The sequence below is a fragment of the Oncorhynchus gorbuscha genome, linkage group LG09 (genome assembly GCF_021184085.1).
Source record: "Oncorhynchus gorbuscha isolate QuinsamMale2020 ecotype Even-year linkage group LG09, OgorEven_v1.0, whole genome shotgun sequence".
NCBI classification, from domain to species: Eukaryota; Metazoa; Chordata; class Actinopteri; order Salmoniformes; family Salmonidae; genus Oncorhynchus; species Oncorhynchus gorbuscha.
The window spans coordinates 64,277,910-64,294,520 of NC_060181.1; the positions used below are offsets into that span (position 1 = coordinate 64,277,910).

The 16,611-nt window shown below is 42.4% G+C and overlaps 1 protein-coding gene across 1 annotated transcript; it reads right to left on the bottom strand.

Moving 5' to 3' along the window:
- Window positions 1-9,185: 9,185 nt before the first annotated feature.
- Window positions 9,186-15,552, bottom strand: LOC124042909 (cobalamin trafficking protein CblD-like). Its single transcript, XM_046361046.1, has 8 exons — window positions 15,391-15,552; window positions 14,043-14,091; window positions 13,801-13,951; window positions 13,445-13,665; window positions 13,244-13,352; window positions 11,431-11,561; window positions 10,523-10,609; window positions 9,186-10,307 (listed from the first exon to the last, which is right to left on the bottom strand). Exons 2-8 carry the CDS (start codon window positions 14,049-14,051, stop codon window positions 10,113-10,115), a joined length of 903 nt encoding a protein of 300 aa, XP_046217002.1. The 5' UTR covers window positions 14,052-14,091; window positions 15,391-15,552; the 3' UTR covers window positions 9,186-10,112.
- Between the last annotated feature and the right edge of the window lie 1,059 nt (window positions 15,553-16,611).

A 16,611-nucleotide genomic window follows, 5' to 3' on the forward strand; every position in this document is an offset into this window, starting at 1 on the left:
CCGTTGGCTTTGTAAAAACGCATCATTCGAGAGAAGACATTCTTTGAAGCATTGTAACACTAAAACAAATGACAAATCACAATGACAAATCACAGTCGAGCTATAAACAATAAAGTGTCTGGTGCTCTGTTCAAATTCAGATCACTTGAGCAAACAGTCTAAACAAGAGCCCAAATACAATACAACAGTAAAGTCTGTTTGGACTGGGTGATGTCCTTCGTGGTAATTTATGGTTTGGTTCCAGTGGCCTCAGACCGCTCCCATAGCGGGACGTAAATTGGGAACATGACCCCAGTTGGATAGAACTCTAGGAAGGTCAGAGGTTAATATCCTGGGCCGTTTGTCCGCTCTGTGTCACAGATGGACTCTGCAGTGAAAATGAAGTTGACTTTGTTGGAGTTGTAAAGGTTTTCAGTTTCACTCAGAAGTGGCGTCTGTGGTAGCTGGATTCTTAGGAAAAAATCTTGAAACAACCTAATGCATGGCAATCAGTGGGAGAAAAATGTCTTGTTCTTTTTTGCCTTTTTGGCTTCTCCTCTCAGGGCAGCCAAAACAGCAATAGCATTCTCAGGCTTTAGACCCTACAGTGTAATTTCCAATCCTTTTCATCCAAAGGGATTAGCCTCTCTCTTTTACCTCAGGAACTGCGGGGTGGTAATTTAAAGGTGACCTGTGAGAGAGAGTGTGGGAAAGGCGTTTCTCTATTTTTCAGTACTCAGATATACGTGTCCTTCACAGAGAGGTTGAACTCTTAGATTGAAGATGCTTGTTGTGCAACAACAGGAAAAAACCTAGAATATGTTAATCCTCAAAACATAGCTCAAACCACAGCTCAAACGTATCAAAACAATGACCAGAAAAAGTAACCTGTCATCACCAGCAAAGCTAACTTTGCAGATGAGCCGTAACATGTTTTTAGTGATTGCGATTGAGTGCAGTTTCAGGCCTGGTTGTTGAATGCCTGGTTGGCGAAGGCAGGGTTTGAAGAATGACCCTCATTGTATGAGGGCATGGCTGCATATCCTGTTCAGCTTCGACCGGCTGAGATTGTAATGACCCTTACAGAGGATTCTCAGGGAAGAGGTACAGTATCTGCAAACACATCAAGTCCTCTCACTGCAGGGAACACAACCCAGCATAGGCTCTCTGTGGATTCCTGTACATTGAAACAAGTGGTTGCCATTGGTAATGGTCACTGATAAAGTAGCCTACACATGGCATAACCTGGTAAGAGGGTGATAGTGGAGCTAGGCACAGTGCTTGTGACTCTGAAAATGGACAGAGTTTTAGGATACTACCTTGTATGAATGTTCATTTGATCCAATTGCTATGCATGTGTGAGCGTGCGTTTGTGAGTGTGTGTTGGCTTTTCTGCAGACATTGTTTTATATAGAAAAAAAAGTGTAATCTGTGTGTGTTCTGTGGTCTACTCATGAAGCATCAGAGGACCGCATTGCATTATAGGAAACATTGATCAAAGCAAACACCACCAGCAGTGATTGACATGCTCCTAGGTCACCACAGGTTTTCCTCCAACTCCTTCTCATATTTATATAGTTGATGTCATGACCAGCACAATCTTACATCTTATTTATTCTCTCCCCAATTTCGATCTTGTGTCATCGCTGCAACTCCTCGGCCTCGGGAGAGGCGAAGGTGGAGTCATCCGTACTCCGAAACATGACCGCCTAACCGTGCTCCTTAACACCCACCAGCTTAACCCGGATGCCAGCCGCACCAATGTGTCAGAGGAAACACTGTTCAACTGACGATGGGGTCAGCCTGCAGGCACCCGGCCTGCCACAAGGTGTCGCTAGGGCGTGATTAGCCAAGGAAATCCCCCCCCCCCCCCGGCCAAAGCCTCCTCTAACCCTGACGACGCTGGGCCAATTGTGCGCCGTCCTATAGGACTCCTGGCCACGGGCGGGTTTGGCACAGCCCTGGAATGAACCCTGGTCTGTAGTAACGCCAGATCAGACCACTGATAAAAGGAACATAAAAAGGTCAATGAAAACCATGAATTGTTTCACAAGAGTCTGGCTCATCGAATGTTTAAATCAAAGAATGAATGTGGTGCATGTTAGAATTATCAGTGAACAGCCCAGGCCCTAAAGATATACCACCCTGATTTGTCCCTGTAAATACTACTTACCATATAGGAAGCATTAGTGTGGTGTAGGCCACCAGTGTAAGGTATAAGATGTCAAAAGATTGACCGTTTTGAAGATAAGAACTTCTATAAACAGAGACATAACCGTGGGAACAGGGTAAAAGAGGACAGCAATAGATGTTGCTGGGCGTAACCGCGGAAACAATCAGTGGATATTGATGTAAGTGTGAGCTCTTCTCCAGAGGAAGACACTGACAATAAGGAAGCATGTTGTGCAAAACCCCAACATATTTATGGAAGTTGTTTCTGGTTTGGAGGTGACCCAGGAGGTGTGACTGTTTTAGACGCCTTATGGGGATTCTGAGTCATGACAAGTTGTCGAAGAGCTAGCCTGAAAGATGGATGGGGTCCCCCGGCCCCTTTACAGTAAAGGGAAAGGACAGAGCTAACTTTCAACACCTGATTCTCAGAAAAGAAAAAGAGAAGACTGGTTGGCATGGAAGGGAATCACAAAAATAGATGTACTTTTAATGCCTATCCTCCCATTTGGCAACACACACCTTTGCTCTACTGATCCAACTATGTTCCATGAAGCAAAGCACTCTAGTCTAGACCCACGACTCCCGCACCGCAGCTTTCCCAGAAGCACCCTTTCTGTATGTTGTGTAAGTTGTTTGCTTTTGTCTGCCCAAGACAAAGTCATGTTCATTACAAATCCCTGTGCTAATCTGTGTCTTCATGAAAATCCAGGCGTGTAGGACTAACATGATTAAGTGGTTGTGGTGATGTGAATGAAAAGACAGAGCACCAGTCCTGGCCTTGGTCAGCTCTGGGATTGCTCTGGCTACAATGTGGCTGATTGAGGGTAGTAGCAGGTTTCTCTCACTGGCTACACTTTGTCTGACTGGGACCACTAGTAGGTCTCTATCTGGAATTTGGTCTGGGGTTAGGGTTGAGGCTAGGGTTAGGATAGAGTTGGGATGTGGACATGAAGCTAGGGTTAGGATAGAGTTGGGATGTGGACATGAAGCTAGGGTTAGGATAGAGTTGGGATGTGGACATGAAGCTAGGGTTAGGATAGAGTTGCGATGTGGACATGAAGCTAGGGTTAGGATAGAGTTGGGATGTGGACATGAAGCTAGGGTTAGGATAGAGTTGGGATGTGGACATGAAGCTAGGGTTAGGATAGAGTTGGGATGTGGACATGAAGCTAGGGTTAGGATAGAGTTGGGATGTGGACATGAAGCTAGGGTTAGGATAGAGTTGGGATGTGGACATGAAGCTAGGGTTAGGATAGAGTTGGGATGTGGACATGAAGCTAGGGTTAGGATAGAGTTGGGATGTGGACATGAAGCTAGGGTTAGGATAGAGTTGGGATGTGGACATGATGCTAGGGTTAGGATAGAGTTGGGATGTGGACATGAAGCTAGGGTAGGATAGAGTTGGGATGTGGACATGAAGCTAGGGTTAGGATAGAGTTGGGATGTGGACATGAAGCTAGGGTTAGGATAGAGTTGCGATGTGGACATGAAGCTAGGGTTAGGATAGAGTTGGGATGTGGACATGAAGCTAGGGTTAGGATAGAGTTGGGATGTGGACATGAAGCTAGGGTTAGGATAGAGTTGGGATGTGGACATGAAGCTAGGGTTAGGTAGCCTGATGACTCACACTAAATTCTTCCACTGCTCTATCGTTCGCTACATACTTTAGTCTGAGACTGCCATCATTGAAGTCGTTTGTGGTGACGACGGACACGGGGGTGTTGCACAAAACAATAGTCGATTGGATCGTCTCTAACCAATCAGAGTATCATAGCCAATGACACATTTTCAAACTGTAGCTTTACCCACGTGTGTTCTGGCTCTGGCCCAACCCATCGGTTTCTGGACCAATCAGACGGCGCCGAATGTGTTTGCATTCGGTGAAGGGTTGAGGAGGTACTCAGATCCAGACTCATTGCAGAGAAGAAATGAACGCCTGTGGGCGTGGCGTAGCATGGACATGTCGTGGGGTTAGGGTTTGAAACCTGGAACAGGATTACTGGTTCTGGGGATGTGAATGAAAATCTGCTATTGTACATTAGTATAATGCAGATGAGGTACCGACATAGCTTTTCAAATGGATTCAGGACAATTTGAATGAATGCAGTCGAGTAAAGACAGTTAATAAAATAGGAAATGATGAGTTATGGATAGTTTTGTTCTCCATTGTTGTTTTAAGTGGACAGACTTTGTGACACAGCTTTCCCACTCCCTGCAATCAGGTACATCCTCCTGACCTGGCTGAGCACTCACCCTGACTCAGTAAACAATACATTTAGCAAGCTCTGATGTCTTACGACTGACTGCATGCTGTATGTTTTTGCAGCTGTTCTTTGGCGCCTGTTTGTCACAATTTTGCGGGTGGGGAGAGAGGTAGAGAGGGTGTAGGAGGAGTATTGGCTTGCAGCACTGGGCATATTGTTGTTATGACATGCATTATCTGAATTAGGCCCACACATAATTATACCTACAGAGGAGCAACTTCTACGAAGGAATTTTAGGCGCGTTCACACCGCACTTTAGCCCAGGGTTAACAAATGCTTGTGTGAACACAGGATAAACTAGACCAAGGCCAGTCTTAGCCTAGGGATGAGATAGCCTGGGGCTAAGAACAATGCCGTGTGAAAAGTCCTTTTGAATGTCTTTGAACTTCAGAGTTGGCTTAACGTTAGACCAGAGTTAGCTATCTAGCTCGCTAACAAGCTTGTGTGTGCACAGCGGCACCAGAATTTAAATAAAACATGTCTCATTGTAGTTAACAAATCCAATATGAAACATGATAACTATAGTATCCTTAAATAGCATAAAAAATGTAATCCATTCATTTCTAATCAAACATCTTTGTCCCATATTTTATTTCGGAATCATAATGTCAGTAGGCTACAGTAAACTATACTTCAGAGGGGAAGGGGCAGGTAGCATACATACACACTGGAAGACTTTCAGCAGGCAGGCTGGCAGGCACTGGGATACGCTTCTGAGTGAGGACTTTGCATAGGCGATTTGTTGCATTTTTTTGTGGGACAAAAAAAATGCCTGGAATGTAAAAATAATGTTATTAACTGGTTCCCATGCTCGTTCCTGGTTCTGTTTCTGCTTCTCTAAAAATTGCGTTACTTTTTGGTTTTCGGTTCTGTTCCTTGAACCAGCGTCAATCTCTGGATACAACTGATATGTTTTTCATACAACCGAGAGTTTGTCCACACAAAAATGGTTACACAGCCTATGTTATTTCCACAATGTTTGTGTAATTATTTTGAAGAAAAAATATTTTGTATCACAACCGTTGTGCCAATACGTTGTAGATCAGTTGTACAATCTGTGTGTACAGAGCCCATGTGTTGAATTTCAGTTTGTGTGATAGAGTTGATTAATGGTGTCTCCTAAATAAGCTAAAGATTTCTGTGATCATTTCAATTGAATGTCGGAATTGAATGAATGAAATTCCTTGAAGAAAGGACCATTGCTTTTGGAGTCAGGTTTGATGTTAATTATTCATTCTTTATGCAAACTAACAAGTAACCAGTCTGACCTAGATATCAACCTTAATTAAATATTAATGCTGCTAATTTCCCCCTTACAATATTAATTATTGTGATACATTCTGCCTGCATGTGCTTAAACCCCCACATGTAAACAGTTTCAGATCAGTCTTGTTGTCAACAGGAGCAATTCAGATCAGCTCATATCACCGACAGACAGCTTTTCCCTGTCTGTCGGTGATATGAGCTGATCTGAATTGCTCCTGTCGACAACAAGACTGGTAGGTAGGTAGGTAGGTCGGTCGGTCGTTTGGTCCTGTCTGCCATTCATATTTACTTAATAATGTCATTCTAAGGAGGGAGTCAAACTTTAGGAAATGATAATAACACCCCCCCATCACTCACAACTCAACCTCCATTCTTCAGACAGGAAACTGAGACCAAAACTTTCCAAACGTTCTCATCCACATGTAGAATATTTACACCGACCCCATGGTTACTGTGAGTGAGTCTCAGTGGTGGGGAAAGGTAATGTAAAAACATAATGACCTGACTCACTATACCTCAAAGACTTTATCAGCAATATTCCTTCAAGACAATAGCAGCAGTCCTCAAAATGACAAAAAGGGAGAGAAAAGAAAGGTTGACACATGCAAAACCTTGGCTAGCATTGGAGCTGAAAGCAGAAGGTGGAAAAGACATGTATTTGAACCTAGACTTATCTGTTAGACTGACAGACACAAACCTCAGTGGGTAGGCCTACATAGGGATGAGAATGCGAGAGAAAAACCTCTGAGGCGTTGGTTTGCGACCTTCCAAAAGCAACAGACTTTTTATGAGTTGAGTGATGTGAATTGTACAACTAGATTAACTTGTTTGCTGTCTGACGCTGGCCCGCCATCTCCACATCTTTGTCTTGCAGCCTGCCTGGGATGTTACCTAATTGTTGTGTACAGCCTTATCTGTCAGCAGCATAGGGCCCTGCTTCAACAGTTAACCCCTCACTGGCTGATTTGAGATAAACTAACCCAAGAACTCGGCCCATGAGGTGATGGTTACTTCCATAATTCTGGAATTAGTACTGGAAGCAGAACATTCCAGAACATTTCTGCAGTTTTTAGGATGTTCTTCTGTAATCCTTTTCACAATTGTGTGGAGTCTGGGGTCCACACCCAGGCGTGGCTTTGAAAACCCAGAATGTAACACCTGTTACAAAGACAATAAGTTGACTGTGTGTTTCTAAGCCAATTGGTTTACACATTTTAAGCATTAGCCGGAGTGCAGGGGTCCCAAGAAATATCAATAATATCATTCCAATATTTTTCTATTTCATATACAAACAAATCATCTGTATCCACTGAAGAAGATGCAATAATTTGGGATAGACATCCCTTTTCTCCAAGGAGAAAAATCTAACAAAAGGGTTCTTTGTTGCAGAAGTTTCAACAATTGTCTGTAGCGACCATGTAAATGTAACACAGAAAAACATCTTGTTCATTCAGATCCAATTAGAGCCAATAGAGAGCCATGTCAATCAGCGGTCACTGAGGCATGACCCAAGATCCCAAACATGTAAAGAGGCTCAAATGATACCTCCAACATGGAACCAGATTCCAGACAGACTCAATGCTTCCAGGCTGTTGTCTGGTCTCTCTCCACTCGTGACGGTCACACGCACAGTTGTTTGATGCTGAGGCAGCCCCCCTGCCACGATGTCTAGCCTGGATAGCCTGATTAGTAAAGCCCCTTGTTCTGGAACCATATCTCAAACACACAATCACATCTACCCTGGTTAGGTCACACAACACACTATACAGGGGTTTCTAAGTATCTGAGTTCAGTAGACATTGTGACTATTCCCTGACCTTTGTGGTAATGCAATGCATATGGTGCTTGTCTTTGGAGTGAATGGTTTGATTTGGTTAGATTAACCTGGCTGGGAAATATGGGACTTTAAAGTGATTTATAAACCTACATTGCACACATTTTCTCAGCCTTTTCTAAATGTTTAGTCTTGAGTCTTTCTTCTGCTTACATTATTAGTTAGACACTAATATTCCCCTTGCTGTTTCATGGCGGTACATTGTGTTCACAGAGCCTGTTTACATTAACATCTGTTTGAACTCATTTTACAACACACGCAAACTCTATGAACATTCACCCCTGAGCTTTCCAGACAACAAACACTCTGTGAAATCACTAAGTACTGTATCTGGGAGACAATAAGAGTTAGATAAAACATAGTGATTTTGTTATAAACGCCCAGTTCCTTAAAAAAAGCTAATCTTTAACTTACTATAGAACATCAGGAAATCTAGTCTATGGTGTTAACCCACGTGACAAGTACATTATGTCCAGGTCACAGCACCGCAACCCTTGACCTTGTCGGTCTTATAAGAACACTGGGTGTTGGCCAACAGAGTTTGCAGCCTGCTGTGATAAACACCACAGAGACCACTGGTTGGAGCAGTGCACTCTTATTCAATCTCAACCACTCTTGCATGCCTTGGCACTATTAGTACACTGGTCCTATTTAAGTCCTCTCTAAGGACATTGTAAACTGCACTAAATATGTGCTTCCCAGTTACTGAGTTGATGTTGAGATAATCTTATCATATGATCTTGCTTACCAGCTCATCATAGAGAATATCTTACTGTGTAACAGATTTACAACTTATTTTTTTTACCACCATTTATCTAAAAGTGCTGCTGAGGAAAGTGAGTGGGAAATATTTAAATGATTAGACATGTTAGAGCTTCTGTTATGAGTCTTTATCTGATAGGTACCATACTTTTCACCAAGACACGGTCTCTACAGGACAAACTGAATAAATAGGCACTATATCACTGCATGGAAAGGTACAGCAGTAGGGCTAAGTGGAGCAGGAATGAATGGTCTCCTCCATGTATCTACATGCTCAGTGTAAAGAGAAGCTAGTGAACTCTAAACCCTGTGTGACCTCATCATTGTCGAGGAAGTGTGAGAATTCAGTTGTACTAGGTCATGTTCACTCATCTTAGGCCTACTTACTTGGTCACGCCCATGTTGAGTGTTTGTAAATATCCCTAAAAAGATGATCAAGTGCATTTTGTGGAACAGCCTGTTTGGTAGGGTTTGGTTTTCTGGCACAACATTTGTACTCCAAGAATGAGGATAGAGAATCTATCAGCATCATTTCCAGAAGGTACAACTACAATTCATTTGAGTTACTGTGACAGCGGACCCATCTGCAGTGCTTTACCTGGCACAGTAGAGGATAATACAATACATGTTAAACAGTACCCCAGAGACATTCACTTCTACCACTGGTGACTCCCTATACAATAGCCCAAACTGAGACATGCTCATTTTAGCTTATCAAGTTCAAACATGTGCCTGCTACAGTCAAGGAGGGATGTGGGTCATTAGGTCAAATAATTTCAAATGTAAACTTTTTTTGTACATGTTTATTTCATATCTCCCCTCAACACCGATTTATCCATTTAAATGAAGGTCACTTCAACAATCCCTGCTTCTCTTCTCCCAGAAAGAACTGACCACTGAAAAGGTGATGTGTTTTATTGCATTTAATGTGTGGACCTCAGGACAAAAGCTGCCACAAGAATCACAGACCCTTTTAAAAACAGTTAATATTGTAATGTGACAGAGACAAGTGCTGCCCCTCTCTTCTAGACAAGTGCATTTATTACAGTCACAAGTACAATATTCAAGGATTCAAGGGTTAACTGGATCTCAGGACCTGTGAACAAGACATGAGGTCTCTATTCTGAAGGCAACGCGGATCAAATAAGAGCTTTTGAGATTAACCTCATGACATCAGAAAAGCTAAATTCTTACCTTTTGATAAAAATGGGGGTTTCTCAACCCAAGTCAAGGGCAGCAGCAGGTCCCCATGTTTTTCTTATCTAGCTGCAGGATTGATTCTACTATGAAAATCTCATCTGGGCAGAGTCAATCCACCCTTAATGGGGAAATCCACTCAAACTATATATATTTTTTGTCCATTGTTAATACAGTCACAATATATTTTATATGTCAGCAGTCAAGTCCAAGATATTGGACTTTGAAGAAGCAGTGTCACTTACCACATCATGAAAAGAAAAAAAATACCCAAAGACAATGTGAGTGGATTTTTCATCCACCTTCTATTTTACATTCAATTTAACTTTTATTTATACAGCTAAATCTCATTGAGATAAAATCTATTTTGCAAGAGAGACCCTTTTAAATCAGGCCAACCACAATACACTAAAGGAACAGATAGAGATGTTGAAAATAAATATATTATCATGGTACAACTGTCGGGAATCATGGTTGTGGGTATTTCACAATATCGGTGTAGCATACTATTTTGAAGGTTTCTATACAAATGTGAAGTACAAAGAAAAAGCAAATAGTAGTTAAGGGCTGTGTCAAGAGCCTTGACACGTCAAAGTTTAATAGCAACCACATACCAGACACTCTCCCATCATTCAGGTTTAGTTCCCTTGCAGCTTCTTCATGATAAGACTATGGGGAGGTGCGCTGGTGAAAACTGTCCCCACGAAAACATGCGTCCCCCACAATGCATGGCGGATGACTTTGCAGCAGCCCAAGTCCTCGATGCTGAAGCCCAGGTTACGGTACCTCTCGTCGGTCTCAAACAGTGTGTTGTTGGTGTACGACCCAAAGAACTGGAGGAAACAAACACATGGGAAAAGATCCGAATACTGCTTGTTTTGATAAGATTTAAGTTGAATAAATATAAATCCATTTAAAATCGTCAAAAAGACCACACAGCTGCCATCCCTGTCTCACAACTGTATGTACTGTTCATAAAATATTACAGAAATAACTATTCCTGTCGCATAGTACTAATCCTTAAGCAACCATTTTAGTCACTTCTTACTGCCAGGCCTGAGGATGGGTCTATGAAGTCAGCCCAGAAGCCTTCTGTCCTCAGGGCATAACAGATTTCCTTGGCACCGGCAACAAACTGCAACAGAACAACGCAACAATAAATTTACCTTCGACAATTGATTTGATTTTTATTTTCCATTCAAGCATTCCAATTGTGTACTGATACAAACATGTGTGATAGTGACCAACATTCTGATTGTGTTGTTAACTGCAAACGTGTGGAGATTCCTGCTTGCTATATGTATATATTTTTTTTCAGATACAAAAGAGACCATCTGTTCAAACACATTGTTATTGGTAATAATGTCACCATCAAAGATGGCAACACGCAACACATGCTGTTGCAGAGATCTAGCCTATTGCTGGGATGGGAGAGGAGGGTGCGTGTCAGGGTGTAGTAAATGAGTGCAGTCAAGGGGGTCAGCGGTACAATTAGAGCGATTCTCAACCAAGGGCATGTTAACCAGACGGTGAATAACACACAATGTCACAAACAAGCCCTGCTCTAACACGCAATGCCCTCACCCACACACTCAAGACTACTAACAGAAGTCTTCTATTGTAATGCTGGGATTGGGAATATGTAATGCACAACCCCATTATCATAAACAAAATAGGTACTTGCTAATACTTAGAGGCATTGAGTCTGAAAGATTATGTACAGTTGAATCCTTTCAATTCCTTAAATGTAGTTCTCAGAGGAAAGCAGACTAGGTTAAAATATACATGTGCCATACACCAGCAACTCATAACTCCTTACAACTTCAGACAGTTAACAAAAAAGAAGAAAAAAGGGGGAAAAAAGGGTCAGAATTGTCTTCAATGGTTCTGACAGACAGTTCATGTTGTTCATATGCTATGGGTAAAAGTACCCACGGTGTTGTGACACCAACTCACTTTGTCTAGCATCAACTCCCTCTCTTTGTCCACCTCCTCACACCACGCTGTCATGTCGTTCTGAGTTTTCTGGGTCACCGTGACAACCGTCATGCCGTTGTTAGGGGCCTCAGGGAACATTGACTCAAAATCTGCAAACACATGGGGAGAACATGCATGGTCAAAAACGATACATGACCATCACACCAAGAGTTATTATGCTCATACATGATGTACATTCCTTTAGTGTTTGAGCCCCCTCTACTGGATACATGTAGAATCTCAACATCAATCTCACAAACACATGAAGAGGTAAGTAAACGCTTTCACCTCTTTTTCCCCTATCCATTCCCCATTTAAGATGTGGACATAGTAAACACATAGACAAAGTATATCAACAAGTTTGAAAGTATAACAATGTGCCAGATATTGTGTGTAGCAGGATCAGTGTCTGCTTTTACAGTGCATTTGGAAAGTATTCAGACTCCTTGACTTTTTCCACATCTTGCACAGCTGTATTTTCGGAGTTTCTCAAATTCTTCACTGCAGATCCTCTCAAGCTCTGTCAGGTTGGATGGATAACGTCTCCGCACAAGTATTTTCAGGTCTCTCCAGAGATGTTTGATCGGGTTCAAGTTCGGGCTCTGGCTGGGCCACTCAAGGACATTCGGAGACTTGTCCCGAAGCCACCCCTGCATTGTCTTGGCTGTGTGCTTAGGATTGTTGTCCTGTTGGAAGGTGAACCTTTGCCCCAGTCTGAATTTCTGAGCGCTCTGGAGCAGGTTTTCATCAAGGATCTATCTGTACTTTGCTCCGTTCATCTTTCCCTCGACCCTGACTAGTCTCCCAGTCCCTGCCGCTGAAAAACATCCCCACAGTATGATGCTGCCACCACCACCATTGCCAGGTTTCTTCCAGACATGGTGTTTGGCATTCAGGCCAAATAGTTCAATCTTGGCTTCATTAGATCAGACAATCTTGTTTTCATGGTCAGAGTCCTTTAGGAGCCTTTTGGCAAACTCCAAGCGGGCTGGAATGTGCCTTTAATTGAGGTCTGGCCACTCTACCATAAAGGCCTGATTGGTGGAGTGCTGCAGAGATGGTTGTCCTTCTGGAAACTGTCAAAATGATCATCGGGTTCTTGGTCACCTCCCTGACTAAGGCCCTTCTCTCCCGATTGCTCAGTTTGGGCGGGATGACAGCTCTAGGAAGAGTCTTTGTGGTTCCAAATTTCTTTAATTTAAGGATGACGGAGACCACTGTTCTTGGGGACCTTCAACGCTGCTGACATTTTTTGGTAACATTCCACAGATCTGTGCCTTAATAAAATACTATCTCGGAGCTCAACGGACAATTCCTTTGACCTCATGGCTCGTTTTTGCTCTGACATGCTCTGTCAACTGTGGGATCTTATATAGTCAGGTGTGTGCCTTTCCAAAACATTTTCAATCAATTGAATTTACCACAGGTGGACTCCAATCAAGTTGAAGAAACATCTCAAGAATGATCAATGGAAACAGGATGCACCTGAGCACAATTTCGAGTCTCATAGCAAAGGGTCTGAATACTTATGTAAATAAGGTATCTGTTTTTATTCATTTTAATCAATTTTCAATCATTTCTAAAAACTGTTTTTGCTTTGTCATTATGGGGTATTGTGTGTAGATTGAGGAGGAAAAAGATGCATTTAATCAATTTTAGAATGAGGATAACATGTGGGGAATGGGTCTGAATACTTTCTGAATGCACTGTATGTTGTGCATTTTTACAGAAAGTAAGACTGCTCACATAGGGCTATATCTGTTTGGTGAAAGGAAAACAATCATATATATACCTTTCTTCAGCAGCTCAGGGCAAGACTGTATCGCACACTCTACATTGGAGTTATCAAAGTACTGTTCTGCTCTGTTGACCATTTGTTCCAGGGGATCAGCCTCTTTCCCCTAAGACAAACAATCATGGAACGTTGCTCAGAAAACCAAAAACATTTTCACCAGAAGAAATGTATGTCAATTGTGAAACCAATCACACTTACTTGGAACTCGCCGACAAATTGGGCAAGAATGAACTCATGCCTCTCGCCGCTGGAGGGAGCAGTCAGCAAGTCGGGGACTGTCCGGTGAACTGGGCCATTAATCTTCTGTTCTGCTGTGCCTTCCAGGTGGCAGTCAAAGCCTGAGTTACCTGGCAGTTGGAAGCGCTGGTCCTGAGGCCCGAACGGACCCATACTATCATCTGGCCAAACTGTCCTGGGTCCTGACAATGAGACATAATTTAACAAGAAGTTGATCCAATTGATTCACACACCTTCTGAATAACAGACAGTTGGTATACGACGTTCACATTCAGGCAACTTCAGTTTCATCATTGTGATTAGAGGTCTGCACTTACCAAGGTCAGGGGGTGTGATGGCTACACGAGGCTCATCAGAGCCAGATGATCCAGCACCAGAGAATGTTCTCTGGTTGGTTCCAGCAATCCGTCGGACCAGTACATGAAGCCCTGGCAGGTAAGTCACCAGCCTGGCTCTGCTACAGAGCACCTGAGGAACAGAGAAGGAACATCCCCATCAGGACACACACACGACACAAGCATTCTGATCAAATCTCGAAGTCTATGTCAAATAGACTTACACTGGCCATCCTGTTGGGCCTCTCCCTCTTCTGTTATTCACTTGCAAAACTGCAAAAGACAAAGTAATAAATTAACCAACTGCATAAATCTCATTAGACACAAAACACTGAAAGTGGGTGCATAAACTGATCATCAAGCTAAATATCTCAAAACTAACAGCAGTTGACTGTCAACAGGCTAACTAGCTGGCTACAAATCATTTGAATCACAATTCAGAATATCCTGTATCTACCTTAGCCCGTAGTACCGTCACGTAGTGCTCATTGACAACTATTTCAGACGACATAGCTGCCACAACATTACATAACAGGGTACAGCAGGACTGTAGGGAATGTTAGCTAGCTAGACAGCTAATGTTAGCTAACTAAAAAGTGAGAACTGTGGTGTATTCATTGGTCAGATTCTGTTGCAAAATGTTTTGCAACAGAAACAGTTTACTCCAAATGCTCTTGCAACATGACATACAATAAGTTGGGTTCTTAAATGGAATTTGTGGTTCATTTTAATGTTATGGCAAAGACAGTAAGTACTGTATGGTTTCCTGACCATTCCAATCTGAATAGTCTGTAAAGTGTTTGGCACAAGCTTCACAACTATAAATGATCAATTCTTCCATGCTCTAAAGTGGAGTGAAGTCCACATGGTTCCTTCCACCTTCTCCCAGCTATGTTTCCCAACAGACCAAATGTTTTGCAACAGAATCCAACTAATGAATACACCCCTGCTCGACAAACTGCAGTTAATTTATTTTCAGTTTACATAGAGACGGCAGGTAGCCTAGTGGTTAGAGCTGACAAGGTAAAAATCTGTCCTTCTGCCCCTGAACAAAGCAGTTAACCCAGTGTTCCCCGATAGGCCGTCATTGCAAATAAGAATTTGTTCTTAACTGACTTACCTAGTTAAATAAAGCTTAAATACATTTAAAAAATGGTTCAAATATAGCACTCTTAGTAGTTAGAGCTAAGTAATTCAAATGAGGCCATATGTAGTGTGTAATCTGCATATAGGGCTAACCCTCCTGAAAGGGAATGTAAAAACGTATATTTTGTTTACATTCAATCCCCAATATTGCACTTTTACGACTGGCCCTAAAACACCTGAGCGCCAGAAATCAGCATAATGCCTCCTTCTCTGTTAAGGAAAGTGCTCTCTAACATCATCTGATTGTCAATATATCCTATCATCATCCCATTACTCCGTCTGAGAGCTATTGACGAGCAAACTCTGAATATCGAAAGTAAAAACAAATTTACTGAGGGGCAAGACCACACAGCTAACGTACTAGCTAGCTCTACGTTGGCCGATTTATAGTAGTTTAGTCTCTGACAATAAATGTAATATATTTACCTTAATTAAATTCGTTGAAGAATATCCCCTTCTTGCAAACACGAATCAATAAAATACGTTGAAAAGATCAATAGGTCTTATCGGTGTTTATCCTTGACCTAACTTTAGCTCGAATGCCGTCTATCTGCTTCACCTTTCGTTGTGCACATGCGCGCTTACGTGAGTAAACGACGGAACCCTACGAGCAACATAAATGGCTTGACGTAACAAGGTTGCAAAAAAGAAATAACATCAAAATGCAGAATCATATTTGCACACTAGATGTCGTTATATCCCTATCCATGAGTGGCAGTATGTACCTACATATTGATGCCAGCAAAGGCAATACTAAGGAGTTTCAGACAAAAAATGAATGTGAAAGTTTTCGTCAGTGTTTCTTGTGGCACTGTAATTAGTGGCTAACCTGTATAATGTATAAAATAATCCTCAAACTCCCGTTCAGATGAGAGCTTTGTACCTGAAGAGCAGTGTACCTCTTGAGTGGTGCAGCAGTATAAGGCACTGCATCTCAGTGCTAGGAGTGTGCCTACTGACCCTGGTTTGATTCCAGTTGTATCACAACTGTCTGTGATTGGGAGTACCATAGGGTGGCGCCGAATTGGCCCAGTGTCGTGCAGGTTAGGTTTTGGCTGGGGTAGGCTGTCGTAAATAAGAATTTGTTCTTAACTGACCGGCCTAGTTAAATAGAGGTTGCTGTGCTAATGAGGGCATTTGATTAATGAACAGGGTTAACTTTGGAACGTTCTGATTTGAGAAGGGTGGTCTCTCACCGCTTTTACCCGTTCACGCCCGTTAATCAAACTCCCTCAATGTATTTATTTGAGTGTAACCGTTCTGTGGACGAGTCTGTTGAGAACAAATGTTTGTTCTTCAAGTGCAGTCGCATAAACCTTCAAGCGCTATTATGAAACTGGCTCGCATGAGGACCGCCACAGGATAGGAAGAACCAGAGTTACCTGTGCTGCAGAGGATACATTCATTAGAATAACTGCACCTCAGATTGCAGCCCAAATAAATGCTTCACGGAGATCAAGTAAAGACACATTTCAACATCAACTGTTCAGAGAAGACTGCATGAATAAGACATTCATGGTCGAATTGCTGCAATGAAACCACTACTAAAGGACACAAATAAGAAGAAGAGACATCCTTGGGCCAAGAAACATGAGCAATGGACATTAGAACAGTGGACATCTGTCCTATGGTCCAAATTTGAGATTT

Coding starts and splice junctions, on each gene's coding strand:
- LOC124042909 (XM_046361046.1), bottom strand. Junction 13,666..13,800: donor CATCACACCCCCTGACCTTG/GTAAGTGCAGAC, acceptor TCTCATTGTCAG/GACCCAGGACAGTTTGGCCA. Junction 10,610..11,430: donor GGGAGTTGATGCTAGACAAA/GTGAGTTGGTGT, acceptor GTTCTGTTGCAG/TTTGTTGCCGGTGCCAAGGA.